The sequence below is a fragment of the Paroedura picta genome, chromosome 18 (genome assembly GCF_049243985.1).
Source record: "Paroedura picta isolate Pp20150507F chromosome 18, Ppicta_v3.0, whole genome shotgun sequence".
NCBI lineage: Eukaryota > Metazoa > Chordata > Lepidosauria > Squamata > Gekkonidae > Paroedura > Paroedura picta.
The window spans coordinates 14,076,986-14,095,328 of NC_135386.1; the positions used below are offsets into that span (position 1 = coordinate 14,076,986).

At 47.4% G+C, this 18,343-nt stretch overlaps 1 protein-coding gene across 1 annotated transcript in view; it reads left to right on the forward strand.

Moving 5' to 3' along the window:
- Nucleotides 1-18,343, forward strand: part of PCSK6 (proprotein convertase subtilisin/kexin type 6) — a 91,899-nt gene that overhangs the window by 71,495 nt on the left and 2,061 nt on the right. Inside the window, exons 17-20 of the mRNA XM_077317465.1 lie at nucleotides 378-465; nucleotides 9,971-10,074; nucleotides 16,415-16,544; nucleotides 17,253-17,365. Of these exons, the coding sequence (XP_077173580.1) occupies nucleotides 378-465; nucleotides 9,971-10,074; nucleotides 16,415-16,544; nucleotides 17,253-17,365 (435 nt within the window). The remainder of the gene's footprint in view (nucleotides 1-377; nucleotides 466-9,970; nucleotides 10,075-16,414; nucleotides 16,545-17,252; nucleotides 17,366-18,343) is intronic.

Here is an 18,343-nt window from a genome sequence, read left to right on the forward strand (position 1 = left end):
GATGGTTTGCCAGTGCCTTCCCCAGTCATTACCGTTTACCCCCCAGCAAGCAAGCTGGGTACTCATTTTACCGACCTCGGAAGGATGGAAGGCTGAGTCAACCTTGAGCCGGCTGCTGGGATTGAACTCCTAGCCTCATGGGCAGAACTTCAGACTGCATGTCTGCTGCCTTTACCACTCTGCGCCACAAGAGGCTCTTTTAGAAAAGCCTAGGTATATAAAATAGACATGTGTTTGATGTGTTTTGTCCTGCATTTAAGAACTACCCTCAAGTACTTTTACCGCTAGGACTAGAGGCCTGCTCCTTGTACTGTACTCATAAGTTCTGCAATTATTCAGATTTGTCTTTCACTCGGGTGTCCTTTGTTTTCTGAAAGGCCAGAAACGTTGTCAGAAGTGCCACCAGAACTGCAAGAAATGTATCGGGGAGATGGACAGGTGCACCGTTTGCAAAGAAGGATTCAGGTAAAGCTCAGATGGAAACGTGATGTTGAGCTTTTCAGCCTTTTGTAGTAGACCTTTTCTGCAAATCCATTATTCATTTATATGCCACTTTCCCCTCCAATGTGGACCCAAAGTAGCTTACAGCATTCTTCTCTCCATTTTTATCCTCACACAACAGACTTGTGAGGTAACAGCTTTTTGCAGTGTCTGAATAGAAGGCAGATTTTCTCACTACAGTACTTGTAGCTAGGGATGGCCATGAACTGGAAAAATGTGGTTCGTGACAGTTTGTGGCTCATGGCTGAACCAAGAACCTGGAGGTCCATCTGTGAACTGAACCAGTTTGTGCTTATGGCCTCAAGAAGCCTTGTTGAACTTCAAAACAAGTGAGCAGCAGGGAGAAACTATCAAATGCGTACTGGGAGATCCATGCTCAAAACCTCTGTGCAGCCTGATTCATATTGGAACTGCGGTACATGATGAGAGAGGGGCTTATGCCTTCTTCCCTGTGCCATTTTTCCAAGCGGAATCACATGACTCTCAGCCCAGCCCTGACCTGGATAGCCCCAGGAGAGCTTGATCTTTTCAGATTTTAAGCTAAGCAGAATGATATGGAGGCAAACAATGGCAAACTCCCTCCAAATGTCTCTTGCCTTGAAAATCTTACTGTAATGTTCTGGCCAGGTGTGGGTATCAAACTACAGCAACCTTAATGGCCCTTGGGTTTTTCTCATTTACACAATGTAGGCCCCTCATCAGGAGGAAGGGCAGTATATAAATACAATAGGGAGGGTAGTATATAAATATAAATTAAAAAAATGTCTTAAAAACCACTAGAACAAAACAAAAACATTTCATTAAATCTATTAAAACCAAATAGGGTTGCTAAGCTCCCCCTCACAACTGGGGAAGGGGCCCTTTGTTACAGCAGGGGAAACCCAGAGGGCAGGGATATTTGGCCCAAATACCAGTGTGGACGGGAAGTGGTGAAGCCATGTTGCTAGCGAAGTCATGGAGAAACTGCTACTGGTAAATCCTCCTGTCAGCCATCTAGCCGACATAAAGGGTGGGCCCGGGGGTGGGGTGGTGGTGTACGCTCGGCAGCCCAAAAAACAAAGCTGGAAAATATGTACAAAACCAGAAAAATAACAATTAAAACAATGCAGGAAGTAGGGGACAATAGAGAAGAGAAAAAGTTTTCAGAACTATAGATCTATATAAACCTGTTACATAAACCCAGCTAGCCTCCGTTCAGAGTGGAGAAATCTGAGTTTTCTAAGGCTGGAGACCTTCTCTTCATCCCCCCCCCAGCCCCCATGATAAGCTTCTGCAGAAAGAATTTCTGTCTCTTCAACGGCTCAATGCCCCTTTTGATTCAAATCTCTTGCTTTGGGTCTGTTTGGAAAGGAGATGGTGAGAATCGCTAATGGGTTGTGGGGGAGCAAATAAATATGTTTATGCTGCCTCTTATAAAGCGTACCTTTTCTGGCCAGCCTCGGATGCTTTCACAGGCAAAGCGTGCAGGGTGTACTGTACAGATTATTATTCCAAACAAACCGTGTTTACTTCCCAAGATAGGCAACATCTATACACTCTTGATCAGAGCATATCTAAGGACAGACGTTTCGGAACATGGAGATTCCTACCTGGGTTTTATCTCTTGTCCCCCTTGGCCCCAAGCACCGCAGACGTGTCTTTTTCAGAAAGAACAGTAAAACAATGTTGCTTGGAAATGTTTTCAGAACCCTTCTGAGATTGTTCCCAGCTCATTAGTCAGCCGGCAAATGTGACTGCATCGCAGTGGTTTGCGGTACAGAAAACAACCCTCTAGGACAGTTTGCACAGCGCGAAACAGGATGGAAAGGAATCAAACATGCAGCCTTGGTTTCGGCACTGATCACTCGTTCAACTTCTCGCAGATGTCTCTATACACAAGTGGAAAGCAGGCGGTTGTAAAATGTGCTTCTGCCCGGTTTCCAAGTCACTGGCTGGCCATAGGGGAAAGCTGATTTACCATTTACTTCGTAGCTAGTTCGTTTTTGAACTGGCCGCTGCTTTGATGTGAATTGTTTCGATCTGCGGAAGCAGCGTGTGTGTGATTGCGTTTCCATTGGCTGCCCCTGTTCTGAGGTTACTGATACATTCTGTGCTTGCCAAAGTGGGATCTGCTTCTATCGGCTGCATTGGTTTTCTTCTCTGGCTGTGTTGGATTTCTTAGTTTGGCGGGTGCCGCTCCGGATGGCTTTTGGCTCGCTTCAGTTGTTCTTAGCAGTGCTGGTTGGCTTTCTATGACAGCCACTGTGCATGAGTTTGCTGCATCAAGAACTTTGCCCCTGAGGTGGTACCTAAACGATTTTAAACAATCGCTCCAAAATGCTTGTGCTTCCTCGTGCACATTTTTCTGCATCCTCTCTTCCACATCAATTTTCACAAGAGGTGTCAGAAACATGGGGGCCCACGGACTTAATCCAGCCCCCAGAACAAGGTTACCAGGCAGGACCTGACAACCAGCAGGAAGACTTACAAGGACCCTCATCAGCAGTGTCATAATATCACCAGTGATGCACTGATGTCACTTCCTGTGCACCCAGAAGTGAGGTCAGTGCATTGCTGAGGTGGGCACTGGGGATGCTCTGTTACTTGGGGCAAACTCTGACATCCCTTCTGGACAAGTGGGGAATGGCACCAGCACATCAAGGCATTGCCAACATGCTCCCCCATGTCCCACCATTTTTTCCACCACCCAGTCAGCTGAGTGGCAGTGGGGAAGTGGTTGCGCCTGGCAGGGGATCCTCTGCCTCTAGAGTGGCCCCAGATGATGCTAGAAGAAAGATCTGTCCAAATTGGACATTTGTTTATCTGGGGGGGGAGGGGTCAACTCTACCCTTTGTCACATTTCAGCCCTCCAGCCAAACGAATGCTGCCCAGCAGCACTTTCTGATTCCCTTTATAGAATCCTAGAGTTGGAAGGGACCTCCTGGGTCATCTAGTCCAAACCCCTGCACTATGCGGGACACTCCCAACCCTCTCGCTCATCCACTGTCACCTGCCACCCCCTTGAACCTTCACAGAATCAGCCTCTCCGTCAGATGGCTCTCCAGCCTCTGTTTAAAAATCACCAAAGATGGGGAACCCACCACCTCCCGAAGAAGCCTGTTCCACTGAGAAACCACTCTGACTGTCAGGGACTTCTTCCGGATGATGAGACGGAATTTCTTTTGAATTAATTTCATCCCATTGGTTCTGGTCCGTCCCTCCAGGCCAAGAGAGAACAACTCTGCTCCATCCTCTACATTATTATTATTATTATTATTATTATTATTATTATTATTATTATTATTATTATTATTATTATTATTATTATTATTATTTCCCGCCTCTCCCGATAGGCTCGAGGCGGGTCACAACAACTAACCCCATTAAAATTCCCATTAAAACATCAAACTACTAACGTGACGGCTAAAAATCCCATCCCTCCCCCAATTATTAAAGAGGTGAAGAGGAAAGGATGGGGGAGTAGCGTACACTCCAACTCCTAGGGGGGGAGCGATGTCCCTGATTCGCTGACCCCAGCCTCAACCATAGACCAGGTGGAAGAGCTCCATTTTACAGGCCCTGCGGAAAGCTGACAAATCCCGCAGGGCCCGCAGTTCACCCGGGAGCTCATTCCACCAGGTAGGGGCCAGGACCAAAAAGGCCCTGGCCCTGGTCGAGGCTAGGCGCACTTCCTTTGGGCCGGGGACATGGCAGCTTTTAAAATACTTGAGGATGGTTATCAGATCCCCTCTCAGTTGTCTCCTCTCCAGGCTAAGCAGGCCAAGCTCCCCCAACCTTTCTTCATATGTCTTAGTCTCCAAACCCCTCACCATCTTTGTTGCCATCCTCTGGACACGCTCCAGTTTCTCTGCATCCCTCTTCAATTGGGGTGCCCAAAACTGAACACAGGACTCCAAGTGAGGCCGAACCGGAGCAGGCCTTAGCTGGTCTTGCCTCCCTCCCTGTACACCTCCAACCATTGAAGGATGATGCATTGCATTCCAGGGTGTGTGTGGGGGGGGGGGAGATGGCTCTTGCTGATCACTCTTTCCCCAGGACAGAAGTAGAACTAAAGATGTCAAGCAGTAGCAGCTTTATCTGAACGATTAGTTCAGCAGGAGCCCCAAGGCCACCTTCCTGTCAGCCAGGCTTCATCCCTAGACACTCAAGTGCCCTCCCGTGATTCATTTACGGAGCGATAATTGGGCAGAAGGGACTGTTATAGCGACGCCTTGCCAAAGTAGAAAATTGTAGGCTTCCAAAAAGATTATCTGCTTCCCAGCCATGGTGAAAACAGCTTCTGTTGTCAGGCGCAATCTGTACCAAGTTTCTTTTTTTATTATTATTATTGCACCGTAGCCTTTTAAGTTTGGCTTCCTAATCGCTCTTGTCACCTTGAAGAGCTTTTTGCTAGCAACCTTTGAATCTGTGCTTATTTCAGAAATGGAGAAAAAGCCTTCCCCCCCCCAAGTCCTCGGGGGGATTAGGAGTTGTTTTGCAGTGTGATTCAGCTTGTCCCTCATTCTTACCTAGAGAGCACACATGCTTGAAGAAGCTAAAACTCACCACGTGATGTCCGGGTTCCATACAAAACTCTTGTTTTATATTTCCTCTGGCTGTGGTGGGCGTCCTCACACGTTTGCTTCCTCCTGGGCTACTTTTCTCTGCTTTTTTTGAATTGGGGACTTGGGATTTCCCTTGCACATAGGGAAGCCAACTCTGGTTGGGAAATTCATGGCTATTTGGAGATGGAGCTTGGGAGGGGGCTCAGGGGACATACTAGCATAGAGTACACCTCTTCGAAGCAGCCGTTTTCTCCCGATTTCTGTCACCTACAGGCCAGTTGTAATTCCAGGGGATCTCCAGCTCCCGCCTGGAGGCATGGCAACCTTACTTGCACATGACTGTGTGTGGGATCAGATTTTACTTCCATCAGTGTTTTTTCCCTCTTATTTTCTGGGCCCTTAATCCATGGCTGTGTGAACCACCCAGCACCTTGAGTTGAAATCCTGTTTTCTAGTAGCTACCCCAACCACCAGGGATCCTGCCAAATCCCCACTCCATTTCTAACCCCTTGGGGGGGGGGACCTGTGTTTGTGTGCGAGGGAAAAAGAGAGAGAGGTGCAGAATTGGGTCCTTCTTTTCCCTCTCTGCCTTGATAAATCACAAATCCCCCTTTTCCTGATCCCCATGGGCTAGAAGAAGAAGTTATTTATATGCTGCTTTTCTCTACCCGAAGGAGTCTCAAAGCAGCTTACAGTCGCCTTCCCTTTCCTCTCCCCACAACAGACACCCTGTGGGGTGGGTGAGGCTGAGAGAGCCCTGAGATTCCTGCTTGGTCAGAACAGCTTTATCAGTGCTGTGGCAAGCCCAAGTTCACCCAGCTGCTGCATGTGGAGGAGGAGCGAGGAATCAAGGCCAGCTCTCCAGATTAGTAGTCCGCACTCCTAACCACTACACCACCTGGCTCTCACTGTCAGCTCTTTAAAAGGGGGGAAAGGAACTGCAATAGCTCAGCGGACCATTCGGTAGGAAGACAAGGCACTCTCCCCACTGGAAAATACTCCATTTAGCAGTAGATTGACGTGATACAACAGTTTTTCTTTTTAGAAAAAAATGGAAGGCATTTTTTTAGGGAAAATTACAACAGCTCAGGAAAAAAGGGTGACTGGGAAACGGGGCATAGATGTGGTCAGGACCTTTACAAGTGCAGCAAATGACAGAGAATACACCCAAAAATGCTTTGGGTATGTTTTTTCCCAACATATATCAGCCGTAAGGTGGCCTGAAAAAGCAGGAAAGTTCGGGGGAATCAACAGAGCCACAACTGTGTGCATGTGTTGGTGGGAGGGAAACCAATGTAGTTAGGAAGCCCAGCTAAAGCCAAAACTTTACTCGCCTCTCTGGGTTGTTATCTGGATAAAGTGAATCATAGAATCATAGAGTTGGAAGGGGCCATACAGGCCATCTAGTCCAACCCCCTGCTCAACGCAGGATCAGCCCTAAGCATCCTAAAGCATCCAAGAAAAGTGTGTATCCAACCTTTGCTTGAAGACTGCCAGTGAGGGGCAGCTCACCACCTCCTTAGGCAGCCTATTCCACTGCTGAACTACTCTGACTGTCAAAAACTTTTTCCTGATATCTAGCCTATATCGTTGTACTTGAAGTTTAAACCCATTACTGCGTGTCCTCTCCTCTGCAGCCAACAGAAACAGCATCCTGCCCTCCTCCAAGTGGCAACCTTTCAAATACTTAAAGAGGGCTATCATGTCCCCTCTCAACCTCCTTTTCTCCAGGCTGAACATTCCCAAGTCCCTCAACCTATCTTCATAGGGCTTGGTCCCTTGGCCCCAGATCATCTTCGTCGCTCTCCTCTGTACCCTTTCAATTTTATCGACGTCCTTCTTGAAGTGAGGCCTCCAGAACTGCACACAGTACTCCAAGTGTGGTCTGACCAGTGCCGTATACAATGGGACTATGACATCTTGTGATTTTGATGTGATGCCTCTGTTGATTCCCAAAATGGCATTTGCCTTTTTTACCGCTGCATCACACTGCCTGCTCATGTTTAGTTTACAATCCACAAGTGCCCCAAGGTCTCGTTCACACACAGTGTTACCTAGAAGCGTATCCCCCATCCAGTAGGCATGCTTTTCATTTTTCTGACCCAGATGCAGAACTTTACACTTATCTTTATTAAATTGCATCTTGTTCTCATTTGCCCAGTGGTGAGATTACACCCTGGATTGGGATCCGAGATTTTGGGGAGGACGACAAGATGAAACCAAGTGGTTTTCGTGCCTGAGAAGAGACCTGTTTTGACATCTGGCTTCGATCATAACAACTTGTGCGACTGGAAGGGGTGGTGGAAGCTTTAGGAAAAGCCGGAAGCTCTGTAGTTTCCCACAGTTGTTTGGTGCTACCCATTGTCACTCCTGGGTTGTGTCATTGCACTCACCCCCCCCTTGTGAAGTTCAATAATTTTTTAAAAACATTTAATTCCTCCCCCACCATTGCCAGGCAGCCAGAACTTGGGGTGAGAAATTCCCTGCCCTGACTGAGGTTTTTAGCACCAAGTCATTTTTCTCAAGGTCAGACCAGCTTTCCAAAAAGCCCCGTGGCCTCTGAGTCTTCAGGGTGCACGAAATGGAAGGGGGGGGGGAGTTCTCAGTTTTGTAGACAGGTAATTTCTGAGATTCAATCCCATCAATCTATTTTTTTTAGTATTGTAGCTGCTGAGAGTTCTTCATGATGGAGACCTTGGGGGGGGGGGGAGGTATGGGGTTGTCTGCCTGTCTTTGTGTTTTAGAAACATGTTTCCCATTTCCTCTAATTCTGGAAGCTTAATTTTTTTGGGGGGAGGGGGGAAATCAAACAGCCTGTTGCTCCTTTGGTCCCCCAAAGGGCTTTAATTTTCGTTAGCTGGATTGAAGCTGTCCCTGCCCTTAAAGATGCCGTCAAGGCCGCACTTCAAAACAGACGGCTTGCAATCTTTTCTTCCTTTCCCCTCTGTGCACTTTTTAAAAATGTTCATTATTGCTTTGGGTTGAGTGGGTTGGGGCAATGATGAGAGAGAGAGAGAGAGAGAGAGAGAGAGAGAGAGAGAGAGAGAGAGAGAGAGAGAGAGAGATTGCAATAGTGGCTAGATAGAAGCCCAGAGACCTGACTCATAAAAGGATAGATGTACGTGTGCCAGGAAGAGGTAAGACTCACTGAAGAGAACATTGAGCCCTAATAGGCAAAACGTGCTGCAATTGTGCAACTGCTAATCAACTTATTCGGCCTTCAAATGATCAGCCGGCGGCAGGTCTTCATGCAAACAGAGCTCTTTTTGGTTTGGGTTTATTTTTTGCTGAGCTCTAAGCTGGCCGAGTTTGCCGAGCAACCCACTGATGATGGGAAGTGGGTGGTGAGGAGGGCATTGGCGGGGCTAGACAGGGAATGTAGGTCGCATGGATCATGGCCCCAAAAGGTTTCCCCCTCTGATTTTTTCGGGGGAATCATATGTTGTACACACCACTGAGAAAGAGAGAATAGGGTTGAAGAATAGGGGTTTTGTGCTGTGTGGTTGGTCTCTCCTTATTGGTCAGTTTCATGCTGGGTGTGTTGTTTGAAACAGGAAGTTCATGCTGCATTTCCTCTCTGGCAGCCATTTTAGCGGAATGTTCGTGGCTCTCCCCCTTAGTCTGCGTCAGTGATTCTCAACCCTTTAATACAGTTCCTCATGTTGTGGTGAACCCCAGCCATAAAACGATGCAAGGGTTCTTTCACAGAAATTAAACCGAAACTGACCAATGGCGTGAAGATCCATTGCTCATGACTGTATATAAATTGTTTTCTTTCCGGTGTTTCGTAGTTCAGTTCTGCCTCTTGTCCCACCATGCCAATCTCACTCTTTTCCACTGCTCCAGACAGCTGAATGCTTTACCTTGATCTACCCCACAAGATTGTTGTGTAGATGGAGCCCCTCGGCCAAGCTTGGGATGTATACATGTTTTTGACTTTATTTTACATGAAATAATGATGTAATATAATGGGGATTTATACTGGGGTAGATTATCAGGTTAGGGTTATCTTACGCATGGGTCTGGTTGGTGTGTTTGTAGGTTTAGTGGATTCATTAGGTCTGAGGCAGAAATTATGACATGGTTAGGATAGGCTGTGGGATGTATAAATATTTTTGACACTGTTTTACATGTAAATAATAATGTCATAAAATGGGGATTTATATTGGGTTTGTAGCTTTTGTCTGTGTACAAACTCCTTAATTGCTTACTTTCCTTGTCTTGTTGATTTCCAGCTTTCTTTGTTTTTCTTTTATAGAGAGGGATGAGTCTAGCAATGCTACTCTTTTTCGTTGGACTTGGACGGCTTTAGATTCTGTTCAGTTCTGTCCAAGTTTCCTTTCTGTAGTTTGGTTTGTTAGACTAGGTGGTTGATCTAGGTTTGGGGTTTTTGTTGTTTGGGTCTTGGTTGGCTGGCTTAATTCAGGGTTGGTGGATTTTTTTTGCAGCTTCCTTTAGATTTTTGAGTTTTAAGAAAATTTGGTTGGGAGCAGTCTGCTATGTGCGAATGCTCTGGCCTCCATCTTCTCTGTTCAAGTGTTCAAGGATTGAACCTGGGACCTTCTTGATGCCAAGCAGGGTCAGTACCACTGGGCCACAATTCTACCCTACCTTCTAAATCTAGAATTTGGCCACCTAAGCTGTGTCTTGGAGACCTTCCTCCTCTTCATTCCCATTGGTTGCCTTTTCCCTAAATACTCTTTGACATCCAGGCATCTCACAAGAAGACTGAGCTCTGCCAACCTGCTTTGCTTCCCTTTCTTTATTTTGCGGAGAGGCCTTGGGTTGCCTGCAGCAGAACCTTCATTTTTGCCTTGACTCAGCCGTTGCCTGGCCCCATTGATACCTTCCCCTTGGTTCTAGCATGGCAGGGATAGTGGCCGCATTTCTGGATGCCCTATGATTTTCTCTGCTTTCCTCCACAGCCTCGTAGACAACAGCTGCGTTACAGGATGCAAGCCAGGCATGAACTTGATCAAGGAACCGATACAGTGCGAGGATTGTCACTCCAGCTGCCGGACATGTACAGGTACATGCGCAGTGCTCTCCCAACACTGACCATACCGGACATGGCTTGGGAGGATGGCAGGGCCAAGGAGAATCGCATTAATCTGCATCCCCCCTTTTGAGCTGGGGAACCTTTCACTGGGGAGAGAAAGTGACGCCAGTTTGGCTCTTCTTGCTTACGGACAAGTATAAGAAGAGTCCTTGGTCATTCCCTGGCATGCTAGCTTTCTGCATGAGATGTATGGAAGCCCATACAATCACGGAAGCCCCCACCAGGAGCTAGAAGGAGAATAGGCTTGACGGGATTGGGGCAGACGTGGCAGGGAGATGGCAGGAGGACATCATAATATGTCATCAGGCCTTCAGCTGGATTGTAATTCTGTTGCCCCATTGTCCATCCCTGTTGCCTTTATTACAATTGTTTCCCCCCTTCTGACCCACTTGCCTCTTCCGAAGGTGCCATTCCTGGTTTCCCCCCAAGACTTCTGGTTGTAGGGGGGGGGCGCGGAAGAGTAATTGAATTATGGACTTCACTGCCAGGAGTGATAGCCAGAAGCATAGATGGTTTCTGGAAGGAATTTGATAGACTCACAAAGGAGGGGTCCATTGATGGCTGCTAGCTGCAGAGACTACTGGAAGCCTCCAGAAACAGAGGCACCAAATTTCCAAATCCTGATGTTAGGAGGCAGCATTTGGAGGCGTCCTTGGCCTCTGAGTCCAGTCTGTTCGCCTTCTGAGAGCACTGTGTAGGACAGGGGGTTGGACTTGGTGGGCCACTGGTCCCACCCAGCAGGGCTCTTCTCCCAACTCTTGTTTAGGAGCCACAGCAGGCAAAAAAATGACCACGGGGAAGCAGTTCACGAATGCCTACATATAGTCTTCCCTCTGCACCAGCATGAGCCGGTTTCTCCGGGAGGGTGGTATAAAAATAAAGAAATAAATATATGGATGTTACAAGAAAGCAAACTTCTTTCTTTTTAATAAAATTGGGATATTTTTGTTACGAGATTTCTGCTTTAAAAAGCAGAAAGCCCATCTTTCATGGGCTCAGCCCAAGAGAAGAATAGCAGGAGTCATTTTTGGAACACATGAAACTCTCCAGATTTCAAAAACTGTGTGTGGGGGGGGGGGGGGTCGGGGGGGCTGCTGAAAGAATCTGAAGCAGCAAAAATTGGGTCCAATTTCCATATTGTTCTTTCCCACGGCAATAATATTTGAAAAACAAATCCCCCCATCCCACTGAGAATTCTGCAATTAAAAAAAAGTCAGATTGGAAACAGAACTGATGGTCAAACCTTTCCACGGTGGGCTTTTCCTCTCCCCGGAGATACAGACCAAGATCTGGCAAGCCGTGTGCAGGCTCGGAGGTCCTTTCCAATCTGTTTTTTATGGACAAGACTTCCAGCCATATCATAAAACGGCTTTTGAAATTGCCTTGAGTCAAAAGTGGGATTTGGAATTCAAAACAGGGGTGGGTAGATAGAGCAGCCCTGAGACCAGAAGTCCTGTCAGGTTTCCAGTTTCTACTTTTCTGTATTTGTTTTTATTTTTACTTACTGCATGTATACCCCATTTTTTCTCCAATGTGGGGACCCAAGGAGGTGTACAACATTTCCCCCTCCTCCCTTGTATCCTCACAACAACCCAGTGAGGTAGGTTAGGGGAGTGAGCATGAGGAGAGAGTGCCTCAGCCATTTTCTACTGCTACTCTATGTATCAGCATGTTCCAGTGTTTTTTTGCCTCTGCAGAAATGTGTAGGAAAGCCAGACAGAGGTGTAGGTAGGAGCCAGCATGGTGTAATGATAACTTCTTGTTTCTTATATATGAACTGCCTCAACCAGGACTTTGGCGAGGGAGGATAGAAATCTCTTTGACTATTGAATGAATAAGCAGTTATTGTCCGACTAGTTACAAGAAAATGGCCGAGGCACTGTTTTCCATCAAAGGACAACCAGCTTAAAATGTCTGGGTTTGCTTCCCCACTCCTCCACATGCAGCCAGCTGGGTGACCGTGGGCTGGTCACAGTACTGTTAGAGCTGCTGTCCCAGAGCAGCTCTGCCAGAGCTCTCTCTGCCCCACCTACCTCATAGGATGTCTGCTGCGGGGAGGGGAAGGGAAGCCTCTTTGAGACTCCTTCAGGCAGAGAAAAGCGGAGCATAAAAACCAGCTCCTCATCTTCTTGTGTCTGATGAAGGGAGCTATAACTCTGGAACGCTTATACCTTAGGAAATCTTTTTGGCTTCCAGGGGGCTGCTGGATTAATTCCTGGTTCTGCTATTGTAGACCAACCTTACTGCCCACCTGAAGAAGAACTGGATTTTTTATGGCCTGCTTTTCACTCCCTGGAGTGGCTTACAATCGCCTTCCCTTCCTCTCCCCACAACAGAAACCTTGCAAGGTCAGTGGGGTTGAGAGACCTCTGACAGAACTGCTCTGTGAGAACAGCTCTAACAGGACTGTGACTTGCCCAAGGTCACCCAGCTGGCTGAATGTGGGGGAGGAGCAGGGAATCCAACCCAGCTTTCCAGATTAGAGGATGCCACTCCTAACCACTACACCAATCTGAATACTGGCAAGACAGTTTAAGCTGGCTCTACCCATGCCTTTGCCTGTCCAGTCATTAGACAGGATTATTGCAGGCGGTGGAAGCTGACCCGATAGATCTAAAGTTTCCTGACCCCGGGAATCTGGTTCCAGAAAGCCAGTCCTTTCTCCTCATCCCCTGTAAGACTCCAGGATCTGCTGTCTGGCCAGTTCTTCTCCAGCAGAATCTGCTGCATTTTATGCTCCGTGTGTCCTTTGAAGGCCAGGATGTGAATCTCCAGATTGCAACCCGGCTGCCAAATTTGAGAGGCTTATTGGCGGGGGCAGGTGGGGGAAGCAGAACGGGGCTTCAGCTCCTGTGCTCTTTATAGGAAGTGGCTAAGCAGGTGTCACTACCTGAGTTTTGCGGCGTCCCACAAGCAATTAGTTCCTAGCCCGAAATGTTCAGTTCACAGCTGCCCTTGATTGCCTGGCCTATGGCCGAATGACGGTCCAGGGACATTAAGATCTCGTTCATGGAAAGGGCTTACAATGAGTCTGCTCTGTACTCATTTAACAACACATTAATGTATGAAGCTGCCTTTTATAGGAAGTCAAACCACTGGCCTGTGGAAGTCATGATTATCTGCTCTCACCAGTGGTGGCCGTCCAGGACCTCCGGCAGAGGTCTGATGCATCCCCTCCTTCCTGGTCCTTTCACTAGGACACGCCAGGTACTGAACCTGGGACCTTCTGCATGCAAAGCCCGTGTTCTGCCACCGAGCCATGGCTATAACGGCTAGCAGCTAAATTGTCTTATTTGGAAATATTAAGTTCTGGCTTTAATGAACTGGTGGCCTGGCTCCTGCAGAGGTGCACACCAAAAAACAGAAAGGTATTTTTCAGATCCTGATATAATGGAGCCCCAAATGATCAGTATTCCTGGTTTCCAAATACCAGTATAGTACTCAGATCTGGGTTTGAGTTTTTCTTTTCTTTTCTTTTTTGTTGGTGGGGGGGGTCTGATTTTTTTGACTCTATTATTCCCTAGGGATAATCTTTCAGGGAAGGGGGGATTAAAAATAGTGGTATCAAAATTGTAGGGGAGCTGCTGGCACCTGTCTTTTAAATACCAGATTTCAAGTCCATTTGGCCAAGGTGCCCCCAGCCATTTTGCTATAACAACAAAGCAAAAGAAAGTAAAACCCCAGAATCTCTTCCCAGAAGAATGCCAGGGAAAGCCATTGCTAAACCCAGCCAATATAAAGACGGATAATCTTGAACCTATATAAAACCCAAGTATCTGAACTATGCAAAACGCGAGAATCTCGCAAAGATGCACAGTGTAAAAAGCAAGCATCTACCAAAATAACCCACAAGAACCAATTCCCAACAAAACCACTTTTAAAGGACAGAATCTTGCTTAAAGCAGCCTGGTCAGCTAATACCAAGCTCTGGGGAATGCAGAAATATGGGGAGGGGAGGACAGACTTGGGAGCCTGCACAAAGCTGCTTCAGATATTTGTATTAGTCCCAAATATTTCTAGGATTTTTCAGTATCCTGGATATATTTGGGAGATCCAGCAATACCAGAAAAAATACCAATAGGGTGTTTCTAGCTATTTTCGAAACAGAAATATCCAAACACACATCCCTAGCTTCATGTGTCCTCTTATTGATTTAGATGTTTATACTGTTCTTATTTTCTCAGTAGGGACCCAAAGTGGCTCCCAAAATTTTGCCCCCACAACAACCAGCCCTGTTGAGAAAGAGTAGCTGGCCCAAGATTCCACGGTGGAGTGGGTGTTCAAACCTAGGCGTCCCAGTTTTTTACCTGACACTCTAGTGTCCAGTCATGATGACACACTGTCTTCTTCCAGTGACTCTTTTCTGTACTTGAACATTTCCACAATGGGGGCTTCACGCTGGGCTGCAGACTGGAGTTTGAGTCGGGGGAGGCTGTCGGCCTCTTCCAGCTCCTGTACAGGGGAACAGGCTTGGTGCACCTTGTCCATCCTGGATTTGTGCTCCCGCATGGGAGCTGGGGCAGCAAAGTTCCTAGTGCAGAAATGGTCCTGGTCTCAGAATGACAGCAGCTGGATCCCTCCTTTCCACCTTGTCTGCATCTATTATGTTCTTGGGATGGGCTGTAGCTCAGTGGAAGAGGTTCTGTTTTGCACGCAGAAATTCCTAGCATCTCCAGTTAAAAAGAACCAGGGGATGTAGGTGAAAAGGGGAACCAGGGGATGTAGGTGAAAGACCTCTGCCTGAAATCCTGGAGAACTCCCATTGGTCTGAGTTGGCAACCCTAAGAAGACAAGTATAAGGCAGCTTCATGTATGTATGTTGATGACAGATGAAAAGGACAACTCCATTTGCCCTGTATTGCTTTTGTTGCATCCGACCCAGGTGGTAACCAAAAATGCAGCTCTTCAAGCAGATTGCAGAACCAAAGGAGAGAACTGCTAGCAGAAAAAGAGCTGCTTTTTTGCACCCTGCTTTTTAGTACTCAAAGGAGTCTCCAAGCGGCTTACAACTGCCTTTCCTTCCTCTCCCCACAACAGACACCCTGTGAGGGAGGTGGGGCTGAGAGAGCTGGCTGCATGTGAAGGCAGAGTGGGGAATCATACCCCGTTCTCCATATTAGAGGCCACCACTCTTAAGCACTAACACCAGTTAGCGAAGTCTAGAAGGGGGAGGAAGTTGATGGCAAAGGACTGGTGGCTGACCCACAGAGCATCCCTTGAAAGACTCCCAGGCCCCACATCTTCCCTCCAAAAGGCCATGGCGGCACCTGTAGAAATTTCGCCTGTCTGTTCTTCCTGCTGTTTTGAAAAGCAAAGGACACTGCTGAGAACGGAGATTGTTTCTCCTCCTGTTTCTACCACACTGGTGGGGGCAGAAGATGGAGATCAAAGAAGGGGTGGGGAACGGAGGGGGGGCTTTAAATCCTGCACCCCATGTCAATCTGCCAGCTGATCTTTATTACAGCCCACAGGCCGTTCAGAAGCAGAAAAAAACACGATTATTATAAAGTTTATTAACTACAGAGAATCTTTAGATACAGCATCCTTCCTATGACATCTCCTGGTTTAACGGTGAGCATAATGAGCACATTATGCAAATGCTGTTATCTCTGCCTGTATTTTCACTGCAGAGACCAGAAACGTAACCTCAGATAGATCCGCTGGTTTGCTAATAAGATCTTGAGAGTCTTCTGTTTAGAGAAACTTTAAATCAGCCAACACAGATTCCAATAAACCCAAGCATGCTCGTACAAACATTTGCAATGGGAAGACACATGAACCAGTGTTTCAATGAGGCCAGCAGAGCAAGGACGAAATCTACAATTAGGTGGAACGATTTTGTATCTCCCTGTCAGGCGTGCAGATGGCAGCATGTTAAATCTGGCCAGTGTGAACCCATGGTGATTTCTTGGAACAGTTAATATTGATCAATAGTCTGCATACCGAGTGGGACAGTTGGAGCCAAATCGAATTGCAGGGGAGAGCACCCACCATGTTTCTTGAAAATCAATATCTTTTATATGGTCATTGATCACTAAACTAGCTTGATTTAGCTCCGTGGATTATAAAAGGGAAGGGCAAGACCTAAAAGGTGCATGGCTACAGGGCCGAGTCAGTTTGCCCCAAATGTACAGCCATACAGTTTTGCATAGGAAAAATGGGTGAAATTCTGAAACATGACGTGGGGGTGAGGGATGTCACCTGGATTCTGAGGAGTGAACAAACACTGTCAGCAAGGGAGAAAAGAGCCATTCTGGAGGATGCTCAGTTGCCTCTGTGACTGCAGCCATGTTTTCCCCGCTCTCCTTAGGACCAAGCCGGGAGGAGTGCATGCAGTGTGCCCGGAATTCCCATGCGTTTGAGTGGAGATGTGTCCCCGAGTGTGGCGAGGGCTTTTATGCTGAAGATGTCTATGGTCTCCACTACAGAGTTTGCAGAAGGTATGATCCGTATTTATCATCCAGTCCTGAGCCTGGTGTAGAATTGGCACGGGAAGTGCTTAAGTCAAGGGGATCTCTCTCGCTCTCTCTGTCTGTCTGTCTGTCTCTCTCTCTCTGTGCTAGCGGAAAGCAAGCATTAACCTTTTGGCCTGGAGGTTTGCAAACGGTTCCGATTGATTGATTTACTTCCTTTGTTTTATATCATAGGGCCACTTCCCCTCTCTTCAGTTTGCTCCTCGCAACAGTTTTGTGAGGCAGGTTGGGCTGAGAGTTGTGACTGGTCCAAGGTCACCAGGATAACGCACTCTTGCACCTTTTCCGCAGCAGGAATCTGGCCCGGCGCAGCAGAACCGGAAATTAGCCCAGGGGTCAGACGAGCACTGCGCCAGATTCCTGGTGGGAAAAGGTCTCAGCCTAGCCTACTTCAAAGGGCTGTTGTGAGGAAGAAATGGAGAAGGGGAGAATGCTATAAGCCCCTTTGGGTGGAGAGAAACTCTCCCAATTACATTTATGGATGATTTAGGCCGATCCAGCACTGCGTACGGTGGTTGGACTAGATGGCCCTCCCAGTTCTGTGACTCTATGATCATTCTGTATGTCCAGGAACAAGATCTGGGAGCCTTGTGAGTACAGCTTCGTGCACTAGACTTGGGCTCCATCTGGTCCCCTGGGGCTATCGCTCTGCATCTGCTTTTCTCTCTCACTCAGGTGTGAAGATAATTGCGCCGCTTGCGAATTCTTTGGGAGAAGATGCGTCCGGTGTAAAGACGGCTTCAGCTTGCTGAATGGGTCGTGCATCTCCAGCGACAGATGCCACAATGGTATGCACTTGCACTGGAATTAGGCTTTTGGGTTCTCTGTTGTGCACGCACCTGTGTCCATGCACAACTTGGTTGCTTCTGTCCACACAATGAATGAAATAAGACCCAGCAGGGGTCTGGAATGTGTTTTAGACTCATGGGGAGTGGTAAAGTTTGGGTTAGGGGGGAGGGAGACCCTGGAATGGAAGGATCTTGGTGTGTCTTCAACAAGAAGTTCCTGCATTCTTCCCTTTCACCTTCCAGCACAAATTGGGGCAATTTGATTGCATTTGAGGCTGAGGTTTCCTATTTGTAGAATACAGAACCAACTTTGTGGGGATTTAAATTCAGGGTGCAAGAGTCAGGGTAGCTGAGAGGCCTGCAGTTATGAAAATGGAAGCGTGGGGTGAGTGGGTGGGCTGGGGGCTAAGAAAGCTGCGGGGATCCCTGACTTTGTTGACATTTTAGGGATTTTGAGACGCTACAACAAATGACTGGGAGATTCAGCAAGAAGGTTAAGAGCTTCTTGACTCAGTGTCTTGGGGGAAAGCAGGCAGGTGTTGGGAAACACACTAGTGCTGGGGGCCCCAGCCTCTTTGAGCCTGCAGGTGCCTTTGGAAATCTGACCCGGAGTTGTGGACAGAACCACAAGAACAGGAAGTGGAGCCACAAACTCAGAGAAGCCCACATGTAGAGGAGAAGGGGTTAATTTAAAAGGTGCACTGGGAAAGAGGACGGAGAGAGAATAAAACCAAAAGGATGGTGGTGATGGCCACTGAAACAATATTATTTTAATCTGCCTGGCCACTCAGAAGACCTGCAGGGCAACTGTACCACTTTCTAAAAACTCTCAGTAGGAGACTGCATTGTGGATCTCTGCACTAGCCAGGCACCCATGTAGGGATCACAGGGTTAAACTCTTTCCCTCTGATATGGCGGCTTTTAAACAAAATGCAAGACCTCTGGGGGATTCTCAGATCTTCCAGCTCTTACTGAGCT